Consider the following 21,193-nt stretch of genomic DNA (forward strand, 5'->3'; position numbering starts at 1 on the left):
ACTTTGGTTGGGTGCTTACCAATGGTCGTGAATACTTGGGCTATAAATGAAGTGTTATGTAGAGTTGATGAAAATTATGATTTACTGTTGACTTTTTAAGTCAGTTTGTTGTTGTTTCTTTGTTGTGTCTTTTCTTTTGTTTTTTGTTATTTTTTCCCCTTAATTGAGATTTTGTAACAAAGTTTGCTAGTGGTAACAGACTGGTTTTATCTGTATGTTGTAAATAAAGGTGGTTTCAATCTCTGTCTCTTTTTCCCTCTCTCTCTCCTCCCTCCCTCTCTCTCCTCTCTCTCTCTCTCCCCCCCTCTCTCTCTCTCCTCTCTCCTCCCTTCTCTCTCTCCTCCCTCCCTCTCTCTCCTCTCTCTCTCTCTCCCTCCCTCTCTCTCTCTCCTCCCTCTCTCCCTCCCTCCCTCTCTCTCCCTCCTCTCTCTCTCCTCCTCTCTCTCTCTCTCTCTCTCCCTCCTCCCTCTCTCTCTCTCCTCTCTCCCGCTCTCTCTCTCCTCTCTCCCGCTCTCTCTCTCCTCTCTCCCGCTCTCCCTCTCTCTCCTCCCTCTCTCTCTCCTCTCTCTCTCCTCTCTCTCTCTCTCCCTCCTCTCTCTCTCTCTCCTCTCTCTCTCTCTCCTCCCTCCCTCTCTCTCTCCCTCCCTCCCTCCCTCCCTCCCTCTCTCTCTCTCCCTCCCTCCCTCCCTCCCTCCCTCTCTCTCTCTCTCCTCTCTCTCTCTCTCTCCTCCCTCTCTCTCTCTCCTCCCTCTCTCTCTCTCCCTCCCTCTCTCTCTCGCTTGTGGCGTCTCCCCCAGCAGTACAACACACAGGCAGCAGACCCTCCCAGCTACTGGCTTGTGTGGAGGTGAGTGGTGATGAACTGAAGACTAAACTACTAGTGGCTTGAGTTTACCGCTAATTAGACAAAAGGCAAATATAGGCCTAAACTTGCTAACATGCATGACTCATGAGCTGATCTAATGTATTAACTTAGCTGAAATTTAGCTAATATCCCATACAGGCCAATGTACTGTACTTAATGGAGGCACTACAGGTGAATACAGTAGAACATTTGTGTCTAATAACGTCATCACAGTCGGCACATTGATATGCAATTTAAGCGTTAACTAATTAAAATGCACCAATTTTCTCACATTTGACAAGTCACTGCAAGTGAATGGGATAAACAAAATCACCACAGAACTTCCCCAGTTAATGACTTACATCAAGAGTCTTTCATCCTGAAATGTTCTGTGTAAATATGCTGATTAGCTTGTTTTGGTTAATTTAGAATAAATCTATAGATGCAAACAGACGAGGGTAGCAGGCTTAAAACAAACTTCATCTAAAGGTGTATTCTTGAAGTTTTCTTTCTATTACAGTAAAAGAAGACATGAAAGTAAAATAGACCAAAGTCTCAAAATTGACTAGTCCTTGAAAAAAGTGCCTTAAACAGTAACTTTATGTATGATGGTCGGCTCCTCATCTAATAACTCTCCATTCTATTAGTTTGTTGTATGCTGATAGATCCTTATATAATACAGACAGCCCTCCCTCTCAAATGTGAAACCATCAGTAGTTGTGTGTGTGTGTGTGTGTGTGTGTGTGCGGCAATAGCAACAATAATAATATATTAGATCAATATATTAATGTATTCACGCAATTCAGTATTCTGTTGCTTGGCTGTGTGAAGCTGAGGGTTTACTCATTTGACATCTTGCTTGTGAAACAAAAAGTAAAAGTATTTAAATAACATTTATTTTTATTATGCCAGCAGCCCAATGCCACAGTTTAGTGTGAACATTTTTATTTTTATTTTGAAGAATTAAACCAATTTATTGGCTTACATGCACATTGTGGCATAGTTTCCTTTGCTGTTGCCTTCTCCTGTGATCAGGGGCGCTGGCAGGAATTTTGGGCCCCTATCTTGCTAAACGTTTCCCTGCACTAATTAAATGTTGATGAACTGTAGGCTAATACTAGTCTGTATCAATCAGGATCGGGGTCATAGGTCACATGAAGCTGGTTATCAACTTGGTAAGTCAACCCAGGGTTTCTCGATCCAGCCATGAACGCGTTCACATAAAAGGCGGAGCTAGCAGCAGACGAGCAATCGTAAACATGAACAAGTCTACTGGCAGCAGAGCGTCATATTTTACAAACAAAGAGCAAACTGTAATATTAGAAAGACACAATCGAAGTAACACAGCTTTGGCTGACACAGGAAGACAGAACATAGATGACAGTGTGAATGCCTAAGTGAACAGGCATATCCTATAATATTAATGGGTTGATTTGATGTGTTCTTATGACATTTTCAGCCTTATTCTTTCTACTCGGCTGTGTGTCATTGTTTCCACATTAAAAGCCTCGGTCTCTGAATAAGTGGTCAGGTCACTTTAAGAATGTCTCGTCACTTCAAACATCAGATTAATTTATTTAACTCACAAAAATGTTCCAAACATTGTTCAAATTAACTTCATAAAGCAACAAAATGAAAAGTCCATTCATGCCATAAAAAGTAATAAAATGTGCTCCAACAGTGGTTGAAAGACTGAATCTCAACATTTAGGCTTCTGAAAACTCCCCCACATTAAGAAACACACTCATATTAAAATTTATTTCAATATTCCTACCAAACTATGCGCTCATAATATTCAGCATCACATAAAAAAATGAATCCATGAACCCATTTATTTTAACGGCTGCGACAGGCTGTGTGAAATATTAAAAAGCGGTGAGTAGGCTTACTGTCACATCTTAAAAACCTACAAGTAGTAGCCTACAAGGCTTTTGTCCCTTATAATTATGAAGAACAAATAATAACACAAATATAAATAAATTCAGAAAGAAATATATAAATACACAAATATAAATCCATTTTGGTAATAAAAGCTATTTCTCTATGTTTATATTAATTAATTTATTCATTTTTTCTCCTTTATAACAGTGAAGACAAAGCATCAAAAAGCAGCTTGTCCCTGGACTTTGAATTACATATTATTATTGTATAATTATAAATATAATTAATAATACACCATCCAAAGACATGCAGGCTATAGTTAATTGGTGTCTCTAAAAATTGTCCTTAGGTGTGACTGTGATTGGTTGTTTGTCTATGTGTGTCCCTGCGACGGACTGGCGACCTGTCCAGGGTGTACCCCGCTTTTCGCCCGATGTAAGCTGGGATTGACTCATGCCCCTCGCAACCCTGTACTCAGGATAAACGGTTGATGATGGATAGATGGATGGATGGCAGCAGTCAGTGGGGACTTGGCATGGGAAAATGCTGAATGAGCGGATATGCTGAAAAACATTAAGTTGAAGCAACAGACAGCATCGCTGAGTGACAGTATACATACAGACAGTATGAAAAAAATACATGCTTTAATGTTCAAAAAACATCATCTTTTGAAGATTAAAGCATGTACACATTTTATATTAGAAACCCAAAATACAACTATGCACCTGAAAATGAGCTTAATATGGGACCTTTAAGTTCGACTATGTTGTGTAAGAGGGTCCAACTGCAGACCTTCACAGTCAGGACGGTCAGGACAGGAAATACATGCAAAAAATACAAAATACAATTGTGCGATTTGATAGGAAACGCATTCAAAAGTTATAAATTTTAGTCATGTAGACACTTAGGCTATAGGGGGAGGGATTTTGTCGTTGATTTATATTTAATTAATTAGTCAAAATTGTAACGTGAAACTAGCAGGCTAATTCCTTAAATATAACCTATTGATTTGAGCCTATTCTATCTAGCACTTAACGTGCCAGTGTAGCAACAAAGCTGACTGCATATCGCTTCAATTATTCAACTAGTAACAGGATCTTTTTTTACAGGCACTATTTATTTATTCTGTCAAAATAGGACGTTAACCCTGTCCATACAACTAGCCACGTCCATTCACAGAAAAACATATCGTCGTTGATTAAGAGTGTAACTTTCTTCTTTCTAACTCTCTTCCAGTCTTAAAAACCAGACACACACTTCTCATTCATAATTTCCCTTTGAAGAGTAATATGCTTTGGTATTTTACTGCTATCAGCTGAATTTAATAGGATAAACACACATGCAATACAACATGTATACCTGTATTGATAATTTTGTAAATATCCACCTTTTAGTTAGTTAGGTTAGTTGCCTAATGTAATACTTTTACTTTATTCACTGTGTTCACACAGATTACACAATTACAAGAGGAGTTGGCAGCAGTGACTGATTTGCATTATGCAAAACATTAAAAAAAAGTCTGAATGCATGGGTCTTGGCATGCAAAATGTCTACCACTTTCAATATTTGTACATCCAAATCACGCAAATTAGGATATGCCAACAGTGGCTTTGGTGAGGAGGAGTTTCTTTCTGTGGATAACTGTTATATAAACAGTGTTATATAACTGTTTATGTGTTAAATCTCTCCCTGCTCCAAAACAGCTGATTCAAAATATCAACTGGTTATGAATACTGAAACTGCTTTAACAGCTGTGTTGAAGCAGGGAGAGATTAAATCATGCAGGACAGGTGGTAACTTTCTTCAGGAAAGGGTTGGGAAACACTGTCGTAGTACATAAACTTCAATTCAACTAAGATGAATTCATAGAGCCAGCAAAGTCTTTGTACGCTGTTTGAGACACCGAACGGTCTAAACGATATAGATCTTTAATTTATCTTCTTTTGGACAAATACTAACCTGAGTGTCATAGTCAACATATTAAGACAAATGCAGACCTATGCCCTTGCTAAATGCTTTATAAAAAAATGTTTTATAAAGCCGAACACACAGTAGCTTGAGCTTAAACCATGATGTTTGGGTGTACTGTAAGAAATCTTGACAGTCTAATACATCTGATATACTATTTTGTGTTCAACATACTGAACTTCTGGGTGAATCTGGAAGCTGTGTAACACATTTTGGGGTCATCAGATCCTGTTTAGGGCTCCTTAGAAAGGAGAACTAATGTGTCCTGAGATGTAAAGCTTGTTGTAATGAATGAGTGCAGCTCTCTCAGCATGTTGTTGTGTTTGTGTGAAGGTGTGGGCTCTGCTATGAATCAGTGTGAGGACAGAGAGGAGGGAGTCCCTCCCTCTAAAAGCACTCTGTGTGGGGAACATGACAGCCAGACCAAAGCTCAGAGGTGAGATGAGGATCTCTAACTGTCCAGGACTCAAATCACTCCACCATCATTATTCACTCTCAAAGCTCTGTGTGTGTTGTGTTGAAGCCCAGAGCAGCAGCAGGGACCAGACTCTGCTGAACCTGGACCCAGCTGTGTGTCCATCAAGAGTGACCGGTCTATGGGCCAACCTATTAACTTCAAAGGTGGACACCACTCTGCTGATCAAAGGTCAGCATGTTAAATGTTTGTCTCTCCTGAGATGAGGTTTGGTGTCTTTGTTGTGATCACTTCATGTTCTTAACTGTTCACTTTTTTCAAACTGGTCTCACATTTTGCAGATCTTAGGCCCCATCCACACTACTGCGTTTTAGTTTACAAATGGAGAATTAAAACAAATACGATTCAGCTGCGTTTTGGAGTTGATCTCCGTCTACATTAAAAACTGAAAACACACATCTAGTGGCCATTCAGGAAAACTGGGAATGCGCGTGCCGGTGTACACATGAAGCAGATGGTCTCTTCCGTAGTTACAGAAAATTTGTAATAAAGTAATGTAGACAAAGAATCAGACCAGATTTGTTTTTTTGTATGCACCAATAACGAACTGGGACTGTTACTGAATGTAACACAGGAGTGTGGAGGCGGAAAACAGTCTGGGAGTCGTCGCAAAGTAAATGACGACATGCACAGTACAAGTGGAGGCAGATAGGCTAAGTGTTATTTGCGAGGGTCTACGTCATTGTTTCGAAAGTCCTCCGTTTTTGCCCGTCTTCACTAAAAAGCTCTCTGGAGTTTCGAAATGTAAAACGGGGTTGGCAGCGTTTCCAAACTTCACTGTTTCAGTCTGGATGGAAGGTGCAAACGTAGCAAAAGGTCTCTGTTTTAATTTGAAAATGCAGTAGTGTGCACAGGGCCTTAGTCCAAGTATCAAAACCACATTTAAAATCCACAAAGAGCTGGATGCAGGTTTGAGAATGTGTAAGAACACTGAAAGTGGAGTGATAAATTAGCTCCTTCATGCAGTTTTTCAAATCAGGATCCACATTCACAAATCTCAGATCACAAAGTAAAATCTGAGAACAAAGTCATAATATTCCACATTTAAACATGAGTTTCCTCATTTCATTAGAACACACAGGAAGGGTTAGCAGCCCAACCTGCATCTTTTATGAGGGCTGTGATTAAGTTTCTTACTACAAGATTATGTAAATACACTCAGTGTGATCACGTCGTCAAACAGAAACACATCGTTCAGGGTTCAAATTAAAAAGAGAGATGGGTATATGTATTAACCTGTTGTATTCAGATCATATGACACCCATCAGCTTATCCTAGGTAAACATTTTAATGGAGGGATTTCCTGTCATCCAATGGGTATTATGTCTTTATCAGGCAGTTAAGTAGTCTGTTCTGCTTCTGCTCTACTTCACAGAGTTGATCAGCAGAGCTCAGAGGTTTCCAGTGGTCAGTCTGCACAGCAGCATCAAACGGACCTGGACTCCATATTTATGGTGTGTAAATGTACAAGCTCAGCTACTACTGCTAATTACAACAGCCACAAAGTAAATAGTGAAGCAGCATTCTGATCCAGTCTCCATGCTGCACTCTGCAGACCAGCAGGCTTTCTGTCTGTCACAGATGATCTGATGTTGACTTCTACTAGTTCAACTTTACATTTTCTTCTGTTCCAGCTGCTCCAGGAAAACATTGTCAGGTTTGTGAAGAACGAGGTGAAGAAGTTCCAGAGAGTTCTGAGTCCAGATTACCCAGAATGCTTAGAGAGGGAGGATGAGGAGGTGTTGGAGGGTGAGGAGGAGGAGCAGAGGAGGAGCAGCAGAGAGGCATTTCTGAAGATCACACTGCACTTCCTGAGGAGAATGAAGCAGGAGGAGCTGGCTGAGCGTCTGCAGAGCAGTAAGAGGATTTGAACAGATTTAACATGATGGAAAGAGGAAATGGAGGCAACATGGGAGAAGTTTCCATTTCAAACTCTGCTGTTAATATGATGCACACATTTGGATCAGATCTATGAATTCTTCTGGGCTGAAACTCAGAAACTGTTCACAGCTGATGAGCTGAAGAGATTTCATGGAGGAGGAAAATAAATATCATCTTGATGTCTTAAAGTTTACATTTATCAGATTTACTATAGCATCCACTTATTTTTAATTTTTTTAAATTCTTTATTTTTGAAAAATTGAGAACAATACAATAGCCAGATTTACATTACCTTATGGTCACACTTCCAGTCTGTGACCAAGACCAAAGTTCTCCATTCCCAACATTCACGCCGCGGTCTGGTACAGGCAGGTCTCATCTCCATAGAAGACGCGTAGTCTTGCAGGGTAAGGAGTTTGGAACTTAATTTTTCTCCCCTTCAGCATCTTCTTTGCTTGATTGTACTCCGCACGTCTCTTGATAATAGCTGGTGGGTAATCGTGGTCCACGTAGAAGCGGTCATTGTTGTATTGCACTTGTCCCTTCTGCCAAGCTCTATGGATAACTTCTTCTTTGACTTTGTAACCCTCAAACTTGACAATGATAGAGCAAGGCTTTGACTGCACATCAGCGGGCTTAGGACCAAGGGCCCTGTGGGCTCTTTCAATTTTGATCTGCGCGTCCTGGGGGAAATCCAGGCAATCCCGAAGCAGTTTATCTATGAAACCTTCAATGTTATTGTCTTCTACTATTGTTTTCTCGGCGTTCGCGACCCTCTAGGTCAATAAGTTTAGCCTCCATATTGTCCTGCCGTTGTAAAATTTACGTGAGTAACGATGGTGCGCCTGCATGGCCGTTTCCACCTCCTGAATTCTTTTCAGGCTTCATCTAGCCTATCACTTGTCTTGTGCAAGTCTTGTTGTATCTCCGAGAGCAGTTGCTTGTCTAAAATCTCTCAGTTCGGCTAGTACCTTCTGCAAGCTAACCTCCTCCATTGCTTGCCCCTCTGCCTTGTGGACCAGGGAGCAGCTTCGGCTGTCCTGCTGTAAATCCTCAGTAATAGGTGCTGTGCCCGTCGCCTTTCTCCTCCTTGTAACAACCCCATCCTCCATCTTAAGTAAAATTTCATTTATAATCAAATCTCAAAAATTGTTGTGTTTAGAAAAACCGTCGGAGAGCATTGAAGTTATGCAGCAATCTTGGTTGCAACCTGGAAGCCAACCCCTGTAGCCACTTATTAATCACATTTCTCGATTTTTCATTCAGAAACTGCTGTTGCTGCAGTTTGTCGACGTAAACTCAAGTCTGAACTGAAGAAGAAATTCCAGTGTGTGTTTGAGGGGATTGCTAAAGCAGGAAACCCAACCCTTCTGAACCAGATCTACACAGAGCTCTACATCACAGAGGGAGGGACTGCAGAGGTAAATGATGAACATGAGGTCAGACAGATTGAAACAGCATCCAGGAAACCAGACAGACCAGAAATAACCATCAGACAAGAAGACATCTTTAAAGCCTCACCTGGAAGAGATGAACCAATCAGAACAGTGATGACAAAGGGAGTGGCTGGCATTGGGAAAACAGTCTTAGCACAGAAGTTCACTCTGGACTGGGCTGAAGACAAAGCCAACCAGGACATACAGTTCACATTTCCATTCACTTTCAGAGAGCTGAATGTACTGAAAGAGAAAAAGTACAGCTTGGTGGAACTTGTTCACCACTTCTTTACTGAAACCAAAGAAGCAGGAATCTGTAGCTTTGAAGAGTTCCAGGTTGTGTTCATCTTTGACGGTCTGGATGAGTGTCGACTTCCTCTGGACTTCCACAGCAATGAGGTCCTGACTGATGTTAGAGAGTCCACCTCAGTGGATGTGCTGCTGACAAACCTCATCAGGGGGAACCTGCTTCCCTCTGCTCGCCTCTGGATAACCACACGACCTGCAGCAGCCAATCAGATCCCTCCTGAGTGTGTTGACATGGTGACAGAGGTCAGAGGGTTCACTGACCCACAGAAGGAGGAGTACTTCAGGAAGAGATTCAGTGATGAGGAGCAGGCCAGCAGAATCATCTCCAACATCAAGACATCACGAAGCCTCCACATCATGTGCCACATCCCAGTCTTCTGCTGGATCAGTGCTACAGTTCTGGAGGAGGTGCTGAAGACCAGAGAGGGAGGAGAGCTGCCCAAGACCCTGACTGAGATGTACATCCACTTCCTGGTTGTTCAGTCCAAAGTGAAGAACGTCAAGTATGATGGAGGAGCTGAGACAGATCAGCACTGGAGTCCAGAGAGCGGGAAGATGATTGAGTCTCTGGGAAAACTGGCTTTTGAGCAGCTGCAGAAAGGAAACCTGATCTTCTATGAATCAGACCTGACAGAGTGTGGCATCGATATCAGAGCAGCCTCAGTGTACTCAGGAGTGTTCACACAGATCTTTAAAGAGGAGAGAGGGCTGTACCAGGACAAGGTGTTCTGCTTCATCCATCTGAGCGTTCAGGAGTTTCTGGCTGCTCTTCATGTCCATCTGACATTCATCAACTCTGGTGTCAATCTGCTGGCAGAAGAACAATCAACCTCCCAGCTGTCTAAAGTCTTCAGAGACAAACCTAAACTAACACATCTCTACCAGAGTGCTGTGGACAAGGCCTTACAGAGTTCAAATGGACAACTTGACTTGTTCCTCCGCTTCCTCCTGGGTCTTTCAATGAAGACCAATCAGACTCTCCTACGAGGTCTGCTGACACAGACAGGAAGTTGCTCAAAAAACAATCAGGAAACAGTCAAGTACATCAAGAAGAAGATCAGTGAGAATCTGTCTCCAGAGAGAAGCATCAATCTCTTCCACTGTCTGAACGAACTGAATGATCGTTCTCTAGTGGAGGAGATCCAACAGTCCCTGAGTTCAGGAAGTCTCTCCACAGATAAACTCTCTCCTGCTCAGTGGTCAGCTCTGGTCTTCATCTTACTGTCATCAGAAAAAGATCTGGACGTGTTTGACCTGAAGAAATACTCTGCTTCAGAGGAGGCTCTTCTGAGACTGCTGCCAGTGGTCAAAGCCTCAAACAAAGCTCTGTAGGTGGATTTATGTATGTGCAATTTCAAAAATGCTTGATTTAATATTTGACAAATACAGGGCTGCCCCGTGGCATAAGCGACATAGGCGGTTACCTAAGGTGCAAGATGTGAATATTGTGTTTTCATTTATATAGAAAGAGACATTTCCACCATAAATTGGTGCGTAAATTTTCACCAGAATGCAAGAAATGTCTTTATTGCTTAAAATGTTCTGGGGGAAGACCCTGATTGACCATGATTATTGACTTGGCCTTTCATCTATACATGCTTTAAAGTCATGAGTTTGGCTGCTGAACTTTTTTAACAATTCCTGAGGATTTAGGAGTGATTACCCTAACCCCAGCAGTGGACGTTTTAGGGTTGGGCTTATTAAAATTTAGTTTGTGTCCATTGCTGATCTTTTTTCAGGCTGTCTGACTGTAACCTCACAGGGAGAAGCTGTGAAGCTCTGTCCTCAGTTCTCAGCTCCCAGTCCTCTAGTCTGAGAGAGCTGGACCTTAGTAACAACAACCTGCAGGATTCAGGAGTGAAGCTGCTGTCTGCTGGACTGAAGAGTCCACACTGGAAACTGGAAACTCTGAGGTCAGTATTAAGCGGTTTCTTTTAAATCCTCCTCATGTTGTTTTAGGTTCATGTTAGTGAAAATGGTCTGTAGGATTTTCCTGCTGACATGATTTCCTAAAACAGAGTTTATGATGTTTTCTTGATTCCAGGCTGTCAGGCTGTCTGATCACAGAGGAAGGCTGTGCTTCTCTGGCCTCAGCTCTGAGCTCCAACCCCTCCCATCTGAGAGAGCTGGACCTGAGTTACAATCATCCAGGAGACTCAGGGGTGAAGCTGCTGTCTGCTAGACTGGGGGATCCACACTGGAGACTGGACACTCTCAGGTTTGGACAGACAACAAGAGCTCACACACTGTGGGTGTCTATTTTCCCACTATTTAATGTCAATCTACTGGAGTTCATCATCACGAAGGAGTTTTTATTTCTTCTAATTCTGTTCAGAGCAGTGAGTAGGACTGAGTTAGGAAAAATATCGATCTTCAGAAGTCTTATTGATTGGAAACAGCCGTTCATTAGAAACATCAGAAACTACCAAAATCAGTCAGACACTACTCACCAATTCACTATATTTCCATATATAACATGTTTACCTACTGTAATATTCCCCAAACCAGCTGAGTGGTATGTGCAGTGGATAAGTGTACCAGTGCAAGTGAATCAAGGTACTCATTCGCACTTATCAGAATCAGCTTTATTTGCCAGGTATGTGTACATATACGAGGAATTTGACTCTGGATTATACATTGCTTATGGTGTGCTTACTCTTACAATAATACTATAATAAAAGTATAATAAAAACAACCACAGGCTACAGAATAGAGAACACAAACATCCATCCATTCATCTATCTTCAACCGCTTATCCTGCGTACAGGATAAGCGCAACACAAATATACACACTATAAACAAAACAGAACAATATAGACAGATTGACAAATAGTGCAGTGAGCAGAGTGCAAAGCATGCAGGAGTAAATAATTATAATCATTATTTTTATGTACATGTGAGGTGGGTGTGATATACAGGTTGTCAGGGGTCGGGGCGCTGAGTGCAGACTGAGGTGAGGACCCAAATGCAGACAATGGCGAGGCGAGAGGAGGATGCAGTTCAAACAAAGGATTTATTAATTCAAAAACTAAACTAAAACAGGCTTACATGAAGCTCAGGGCAAAAGTCCAAACAAGGTAATCCAGGAAACACAAGGCGATCCAAAAACACAGGGAAAACGGAGCACAAGGCGGAACACTCAACAAGACACAAGGACGTGACAAAGACTGGAGAGACAGGCAGGCATACATATACACAGGGACTAACAAGCGGGGCGGGAGTAACACAGGTGAGCGGGATCAGGGCTAACGAGGCAGGCAGAAAGCATGGAAAAGAGAGAGACAAGCAGGGGGAAACAGAGAGAACACTAGACAAGCAGACATGGGGCAGAGTGAATAACCAAGAAGACAGAAACACACAAGTTACAAAGAACCAGAACCTAAACGAGAACACAGAACTAGGATACAGAGTACAGAGGAGACCAAACCACAATAATGCAAACAAGGACCAGGAATGAACACCAAAACATGAACTAAGGACATGGAACTAAACCCAGACTCCCAAATAAGACACACAGACAGGATCATGACAGTACCAGGCCGCCAGAGAGAGACAGTTAACCCAGAATACACAAGTACGACACAGGGCTGAGATGCAGAGCTAAACAGAACCAGTAAATGAACAAGGGAATACACAAGACTAAACAGGGAACACAAGACCAGGAGTAAACACAAAAGACATTAACTAATGTACAGGACTAAGAACTAACTAAACAAGACTACACAGAGAAACGCAGAACCAAAAACAGACTTAAACAGGAAAGACATGAACACAAAAACCACATTCCTAACACAGGTACACATTCATGTACACAGTGCAAAGGATGCTGGAATAGATAAGTATTATGTGCAGGTGTTCTTTACTTGGGGTAGGTGGATTTGGTATACAGTATATATAATATAAAATACAAAAATATGAACAGCTCTGAAATAGAGAATGATCAATAAATAATAAGTGATAACCAGTAAACAGGTGGCTGATTAGAGACAGAGCTACTGGGTTATTGCAAAGGAATTGTTCTTGACACTGTGAGTCAGAAATCAGCTGTTCCAGAGTGATGGCTTGAGGGAAGAAACTGTTCCTGCGTCTGTTGGTTTTGCCATACAGTGCTCTGTAGTGCCTACCAGATGGGAGGAGCTGGAACAGGTTGTGTCCGGGGTGAGATGGATCTGCAGTGATTTTTCCTGCCCATTTCCTGACTCTGGAAATGTGTAAGTCCTGGTTGGCACCAATGATCTTTTCTGCAGTCCTGACTATCCATTGTAGTCTGCTCCTTTTTGGTGGCAGATCCAAACCAGACAGTGATGGAGGTGCAGAGAACAGACTGAATGATGACTGTGTAGAAGTGGATCAGCAGCTCCTTAGGCAGGTTGAGCTTCCTGAGCTGGCGCAGGAAGTACATCCTCTGCTTGGCCTTCTTGATGATGGTGTCCCACTTCAGGTCCTGGGATATAGTGGATCCCAGAAACCTGAAGGATTCCACAGCAGACACAGGGCTGTTGAGTATGGTGATGGGGGGCAGAGTGGGGAGGCTCCTCATGAAGTCCACGGTCATCTCCACAGTTTTGAGCGTGTTAAGCTCCAGGTTGTTCAGACCGCACCAGAGAGCCAGCTGATCAACCTCCAGTCTTTAGGCCAACTTGTCGCGGATGAGGCCGATGACCGTTGTGTCGTCAGCGAACTTCAGGAGTTTGACAGATGAGTTTCCTGAGGTGCAATCATTGGTGTAGAGGGAGAAGAGCAGTGGGGAGAACACGCACCACTGGGGGGCGCCAGTGCTAATAGTCTGGGTGCTTGATGTGATGTTCCCCAGCCTCACCTGCTGACTCCTGTCAGTCAGAAAGTTTGCGATCCACTGAAAGGTGGAGGATGGCACGGTGAGCTGGGTGAGTTTGGTGCTGAGGATGTCCTGGATGATGATGTTGAATGCCGAGCTGAAGTCTACGAACAGGATCCTTGCATATGTCCCTGGAGAGTTGAGGTGTTGCAGGATGTAATGCAGTTGCAAGTTGACTGCATCATCCACTGACCTGCTAGCCCTGTAGGCAAACTGCAGGGGGTCCAGCAAGGGGCCTGTAATGTCCCTCGGGTGGGCCAACACAACACCAACACCATCTTTCAAAGGACTTCATGACTACAGATGTCAGGGCGACAGGCCTGTAGTCATTTAATCCAGAGATGCAGGGTTTTTTGGGGACTGGGATGATTGTGGAGCGTTTGAAGCAGGAGGGAACTTCACACAGCTCCGGTGATCTGTTGAAGATCTGTGTGAAGATGGGGGCCAGCTGGTCTGCACAGATTTTCAGGCAGGATGGTGACACACCGTATGGGCCAGGAGCCTTCATGATCTTCTGCCTTTGGAAGAGGTGGCTTACATCCTCTTCACAGATCATGAGTGCATGTGAGGGGTCCGAGAGGGGGGTGAAAGCATTTTTGAAGATGGATTGTTTGAAGATGGAGTTGGAGTGGTGGAGAGGTGTGACTGTGGGCTTTTCAAATCTGCAATAAAAGCCATTCAGCTCGTCTTCTAGTCGTTCAGTAGCAGCAGTGTGTTATGTGTATGTTATAAATTCTCATCAAATGATGACTTTAGTGTCTTTAATATTACGGGGTTTTTTTTCAACATAATAATAATAATAATAAATTTAATTTGTATAGCACTTTTCACAAACTCAAAGTCGCTTTACAGAGCAGATAAAGAAACATGACCAAAGGGAAAAAAACAAAAAAAACACTAGGGATAGGCAGAGGTGAAGAGATGGGTCTTAAGGTGGGACTGGAAAATGATGAGGGACTCAGAGTTGAGTTCTGGACCAGTTGGAGTCTTTTTATGTAGGTTGAGCTGATACCAAGGAGTAGTGAGTTGCAGGAGTCCAGCCGTGAGGAGATGAAGGAGTGAATGAGTCTTTCAGCAGCAGAGAGTGTGAGTGAGGGTCTGATTTTGGCAATGTTGCGAAGGTGAAAGAGGTTTTAATGACATGATGGATGTGGGGCTCAAGGGAGAGGGTTGAATCAAAAATCACACAGAGGTTGAGGGCCTGGGGAGATGGGGAGACAATGGTGCTGTTGATGGTGTTATTGGCTTTGCAGAGAGTGGATTTGGAGCCTATGAGGAGGAATTCTGTTTTATTGCTGTTTAGTTTGAGGAAGTTGTGTTGCCTCCTGGTTTTAATCGCTGACAGACAGGAGTTGATGTGGGAGAGAGGGGGATTATGGGGGGATTTGGTGCTGAGGTAGATCTTGGTGTCATCGGCATAACATAAACATAAAAGTTCAGGTTGAAGTGGCGGAGTATCTGACCAAGGGGGAGGATGTAGATGATGAAGAGAAGGGGGCCGAGTACGGAGCCTTGGGGAACGCCTTGGGTGACTGTGACTGTAGCAGAGGTGTGGTTATGAAGAGAGATGAAGTGGGATCTGTTGGAAAGGTAGGAACAGAGCCAGGTGAGTGCAGTACCTTTGATACCAAGGTCTTTGAGTCTGGTGAGCAGGATGTTATGGCTCATGGTATCGAAGGCTGCACTCAGGTCAAGAAGAATAAGGATGTTAAGGGTTCCGGTGTCAGCAGAAGTGAGGAGGTCGTTGAAGACTTTGAGGACAGAAAACCTCATTGGAAAGGTTCAAATTGGTTATTGGCATGAAGATGAGTTTCTAATTGTGAGGCGACTATACGTTCAAGGGTTTTAGACAGAAAGGGGAGGTTGGATATTGGGCGGTAGTTATTAAGGAAAGAGGGATCCAGACCAGGTTTTTTAAGGACTGGGTTGACAGTGGCAGTTTTGAAAGCAGAGGGGATGGTTCCAAGGGACAGTGAGGAGTTGAAGAGGTTAGTGAGGTAGGGGGAAAGGACGGGGAGGCATGACTTCATGAGCGGAGTAGGGAGGAAGTCAAGTGAGCAGGCAGTGGGTTTGGAAGAGCTGATTATGTTATGAGATTTCAGGGGTGGTGACCAGGTCAAACTGGGAGGGAAGGCAGTGTGGAGGAGGAGGATGTAGGTCAGGCAGGACAGGGGGAAGAGGGTCTGTTGTAGGTGCTGCAGTAGAAACTGGGAGGTCAGATGCAGGGGACAGAGACTGATAAATGGTGTTGATTTTATCAGCGAAAAAGTGAGGGAATGGGTTGCAGAGATCTGGAGAAGAGGTAGAGAGGGTGTTGGTCCGAGGCTTGATGAGGTTGTTCATTGTGGAGAAGAGGGTTCTGGGGTTATGACAGGGGTTGGTGAAGATGAAGGAGAGGTAGGCAGATTTGGCAGCAATGAGGGCATCTTTGTAGGCAATGAGGTAGAGTTTATAGGCTTCATGGTGGACTGTGAGAGATGTTTTTTTTTGTCAGACGTTCAAGCTGGCGGCCAGTTTGTTTCATTTTCTGGAGTGCAGGTGTGTACCAGGGGGACGAGGTGTTAAAGGTGACGTTTTTTGTTTTGAGGGGGGCCAGTTAAGGAAGGTAGACAAAACGGAGTTGAGGTGGTTTGTGAGATCATCAGGTGAGGTGAGGGTTGAGTCCAGGTGGAGAGCAGGTCAGAGAGATGGTGGGGATCAATGGATTTAAGGTTGCGGAAGGTGATTTCTCTAAGGACGCGGGGGTGTGCGGTTGGAGAAGGAATGGTGAACCGTATCAGTTTGTGATCAGAGAGGGGAAAGAGGCATGGATGGACGTCGAGCACTGGTAGGTTAATGGAGCAGACCAGGTCGAGGATGTGTCCATTGTCATGGGTGGGGAATGTGACATGTTGGATGAGAGTGAAGTTGTCCAGTAAAATGGTGAATTCTGATGACAGCTGGCAGGTGGGGGAGTGTAATAATAATAATAATAATAATAATCCTTATTTGTAGAGCACTTTTCAAAAACAAGTTACAAAGTGCTTTAACAAGTGTAAAGAATAATACAAAAAAACAAGATAAGAGCATGAAAAATTAATATAAAATTAGTAAAATACAATAAAATAAAAGGGATAAAATAAAGGGATAAAATATAAGGATGTTGAAGTCACCGAGTAGCAGCAGGCATGAAGAGAGAGATGAGGCTAGTCTGAGGAGTTCTGTAAAATCAGAGAGGAAGGAAGGGTTTGGTTTAGGTGGCCGATAGATGAGGATAACTGTCATGGAGGAAAGAGCTTTGAAGGCGAGATATTCAAATGAAGAAATTGAGGGGATGGTGACCCGGAAGTTCTGATTGTAAATGATGGCGAGGCTGCCTCCATGACGGGAAGGGCAGGGTTTGCAGATGTAAGCCAGTGGAGGATGCTTGGTTGAGAGAGAATATGTCATTGGGTTTCAGTGAGCAAGTTGTCAAGGATTACTTCATGGAGGGCAGGGGCTTTATTGTTAATCAATTGGGTGTTGAGGAGGGCAAAGTTGGCATGGTGAGAGGGTGGTGAGATGGGGGCAGGCTGGAGAGATCTGAGGTTCTCCCAATTAACAGTGAGTGTGGGGGGGTAATGCAGTTGAGGAGGGACAGTGAGTGAATTTGCAAATGATTGGAGAATAGTTGTATGTGAAGTGCAAATAGCACTGTAGTCCAGTCCGGGTTTTTTGTGCAGCCTGTCGGTGTCAGCTCTGTGTGATGCAGCGGGGGAAGCGTTCCGATGACATGGGAGAGGTGCGACAGAGCGTGCAGGGGACCAGATGGATGGAATGGATTGTCCGTGGTGAAGATAAACAAACTTGCAGCGAAAGCTTCTGTGGATGTAACGGGGTTGTCGAAGAAGTCCGAGCTGTTTGATGACTGGGATGCAGGATGGAATACAGTAGCTGATTAATTCAACAAGTTGCAGAGTTGAGTATTTGAACATGATGCCGAGCGGAGGGACTGAGAGCTCCGTGATAGCAGTTAGCAATGGACTAGGGACACAGAGATGGATGACTGATGTAAGTGCCAAAATGATCCACGGCATGACAGGAGGAGATGAAAGTCTCGGTTACGGCTCGCATCTGGTGGAGGTTGCCTGTGAGAAGGGCTAGGAAATCGGGTTAGCCGCTAATGCAGCTAGAGTTGGCCACCACGTGTTGGAGGCAGTAGTCCGGTCGAGGTGCCCAAGCGGCTTCAGGAACCAGCTGAACAGGAGCAAAGGAAGGAATAGCAGATGGAATAGACAGAATAGCAGACGGAAAAGCGGGAAATAAACAGCGTCAGCGTCCTCTCATGTTATGTCTGATGCTACTCACACCACCGGCAGCAAACAGCAAGCACGTTTTTGTCAGAGAACACAGATGTGGGAGAGATTCTGAATGTGCAAAAACTTTTGAATGTGAGCAGAAAACCTGCTAAAACACAGGATTTATTAAAGTTCAGGAATTTATACCTTTAATTAAAATTAACTTAAGGTTCTGGAGAAAGCAGTTGCTAAACAGCTGTGTGACTTTCTACAGAGCAATAGTTTATTTGAGGATTTTCAGTCAGGATTTAGAGCTCATCATAGCACAGAGACAGCACTGGTGAAAATTACTAACGACCTCCTTATTGCATCAGACAAAGGACTTGTCTCTGTACTGGTTTTATTAGATCTTAGTGCTGCATTTGATACCATTGACCATCAGATCCTATTGCAGAGACTGGAAAATTTCATTGGCATTAAAGGAACCGCTCTAAGCTGGTTTAAGTCCTCTTTATCAGATAGATTTCAGTTTGTACATGTTAAGGATGAGTCCTCCATGCATGCCAAAGTTAGTCATGGAGTTCCTCAAGGATCTGTCCTTGGACCAATCCTCTTCACTTTATATATGTTTCCTTTAGGCAATATTATCAGGAAATATTCCATAAACTTTCACTGTTATGCAGATGATACTCAGTTATATCTATCGATCAAACCAGATGAAACTCATCAGTTAGCTAAACTTCAAATGTGCCTTCAGGATGTTAAAACCTGGATGTGAAAAGTCTGGATCTGTGGCTGCGGGTCACCTGCTGCCCCCGTGTTCCTGCTCGACACCCTCTGCTGCAACGACTATTGTTATTAGTCCTATTGTTATTATTGTTATGATAATCATTAACATTACGATTGTTATCATTAACACTACTATAAATATCTGTACCATTTTTCATTTAGTCTATAGCAACACTGCTCTTTTATGAAAAGCACTGTGAGATAACTGTTGTGATTGGGCGCTATATAAATAAAATTGAATTGAATTGAAATTGAAATTATTTGAGGTGAAAAGGTGCCACATGCACACCCCCATGCAAAAGACACAAAAGAGGACGGCAGACTGAATCATGCCTGCATGTGTGCTGACTCAGCAGGGATTTTATTAAAGTATAAAAGTTGATCTACAGGAAAAATATAGACTATTTAAAAGCAATAGCTACAGAATGCCTGAATGCCTTACTACATTATATTCTATACATTTTTTTTATTTTGAATTGTCAAAATATAAATTGTTTAATTTGAGGGACAACGTGCAAAGGACATTCTGACATTTGACATTCTGCTCTCAAATTAGTTATCTTCTTCTTCTTCTTCCTTTTCTTCTTCAGGTCTTGTTCTTTCAGACAGTGAAAGAATCCTGTAGACAGATGAGTTTCAGCCTGTTTCTCTGTCACTCTGACAAACTGAGGAACACTGCTTCATGTTGAACAGCAGTTAGGACTCATGTTGGATAGAAAATCACTCTGACTTTGTTTCTTCCTCCAGGGTGGACCATGGTGGAGAGCAGAGGTTAAAACCTGATGTGAGGAAGTGTAAGTGTGGATTCAATCTGACTCATGATGACAAAACAGCACACAGTCAGTTTCTCTTTCAAAGTTGATAGTTGTGGTATTTATTCATTCAAACATTACTGACTAAATGCATCATGATTAAACTTTAGAAATGAACAACATCAGCACACAAACAAAGAATAAACCTTCAGATGTGTCTGATGATAAACTGCTGCTGTGTTGTGTCTCGTTCTCTCAATCAGATCTCTGTGAACTCACACTGGACACAAACACAGCACACAGAAACCTCAAACTGTCTGACAACAACAGGAAGGTGACACGGGTGGAGGAGGAGGAGCCATACCCTGATCATCCAGAGAGATTTGACTACTACGCTCAGCTGCTGTGTGGAAATGTTCTGACTGGTCGTTGTTACTGGGAGGTCGAGTGGAGAGGAGGAGTTTATATATCAGTAAGTTACGGAGGAATCAGAAGGAGAGGAAACATTACTGACTGTGTGTTTGGAAGAAATGATCAGTCCTGGAGTCTGAGCTGCTCTGGTGTATGTTACTCTGTCTGGCACAATAACAGAGTAACATTCCTCACTCCACCCTCCTCCTCTAACAGAGCAGCAGTGTATGTGAACTATCCTGCTGGCACTCTGTCCTTCTACAGAGTCTCCTCTGACACATTGATCCACCTCCACACCTTCAACACCACATTCACTGAACCTCTTTATCCTGGGTTTGGGTTCTGTAATGACTCCTCAGTGTCTCTGTGTTCTGTGTAGGAGGGAGACAACTTCCAGTCCTGTGGTTTAAATGTTGGTGGTGGACGAGGCTTCACTTTGGTTAACATCTGGCTCACTGATTGTGCCTTTAATGTCATAAATGTGTTTCCTTAGAAATGGTGAAATGATCTCCTCAAGGCTGAATTTGTTGTGTACAAACTGTGTTGACTGATTTTCACTTTAATAAAGTTTTCTTGGAGCAGCATCTAGTAGCTGCTGATGGCTGCAGAGCTTCTCATTCACTTCAATAAAGGTTTGAAGACAAAAACTCAACAAATAGTCTTGATTTTTTCTGTTGCTCAAGTACATTTCTTTTTCTGCTGAGTTTGATCCTCACAAACACTGTTTCTGCACAATTTTATATATTATGTATTATAATTTACAGTATTAAATACAGTGTGTTCAAAACTTGCAGTTGTTATAGAGAGCAAGTTAGCTAATGTTATTAGGTAAAAGCTAACTAACGGAGCAAGGCTTAGTTTTACTTTAACTTAACACAACAAAACACCTAGTAGGCTACAGCTCAGACAAAATATGATCAATACCTACACTACACAGAATTTTTATTAAAAAAACAATCAGTTAAAGATTAACACACAAAATTAACACTGCACTATGTTTTTTTCCAAACAATATGAGAAAATACTGAGCAGATGAATCAATAATTAGTGCAGCCTTAAATTAATTCAATAATTATATCAGCAACATAGCGGATGTGCAAATCCATACCTTATCATTGGTAATGAATACAAAACACTACTTTTTTTGTTTAATGTAAAAATGGCTGTTAATGAGATTTTTCTAAATTAAGTCAGTCTGAATAATTGTTGAACTGAAAAACATGAATGATAGTTCGAACTTTAACGGCTCTGATGTTGAGTTTTGACTTTTGCAGACATCTGACCTGAGAGAAGCCGCTCGTCACACTGAAAAGATTAATTAAATACAAGTATAGTAATGACAATCCCCAGAATA

General features: G+C 42.7%; 1 protein-coding gene across 1 annotated transcript; it reads left to right on the forward strand.

Moving 5' to 3' along the window:
- The first annotated feature begins 1,583 nt into the window (after positions 1-1,583).
- On the forward strand, positions 1,584-20,491 carry LOC119909383 (NLR family CARD domain-containing protein 3-like). The gene is made up of 9 exons (XM_038727587.1): positions 1,584-5,129; positions 5,217-5,339; positions 6,544-6,622; positions 6,803-7,025; positions 8,316-10,122; positions 10,534-10,707; positions 10,839-11,012; positions 19,424-19,470; positions 19,692-20,491. The coding sequence occupies exons 1-9, from the start codon at positions 4,981-4,983 to the stop codon at positions 20,216-20,218; spliced, it is 3,303 nt and encodes a 1,100-aa protein (XP_038583515.1). The 5' UTR covers positions 1,584-4,980; the 3' UTR covers positions 20,219-20,491.
- The last annotated feature ends 702 nt before the right edge of the window (positions 20,492-21,193 follow it).

This window comes from Micropterus salmoides, unplaced genomic scaffold (genome assembly GCF_014851395.1).
Source record: "Micropterus salmoides isolate LMB-PRFRI ecotype aquatic unplaced genomic scaffold, ASM1485139v1 Ms_hic_scaffold_18, whole genome shotgun sequence".
Lineage (NCBI taxonomy): Eukaryota > Metazoa > Chordata > Actinopteri > Centrarchiformes > Centrarchidae > Micropterus > Micropterus salmoides.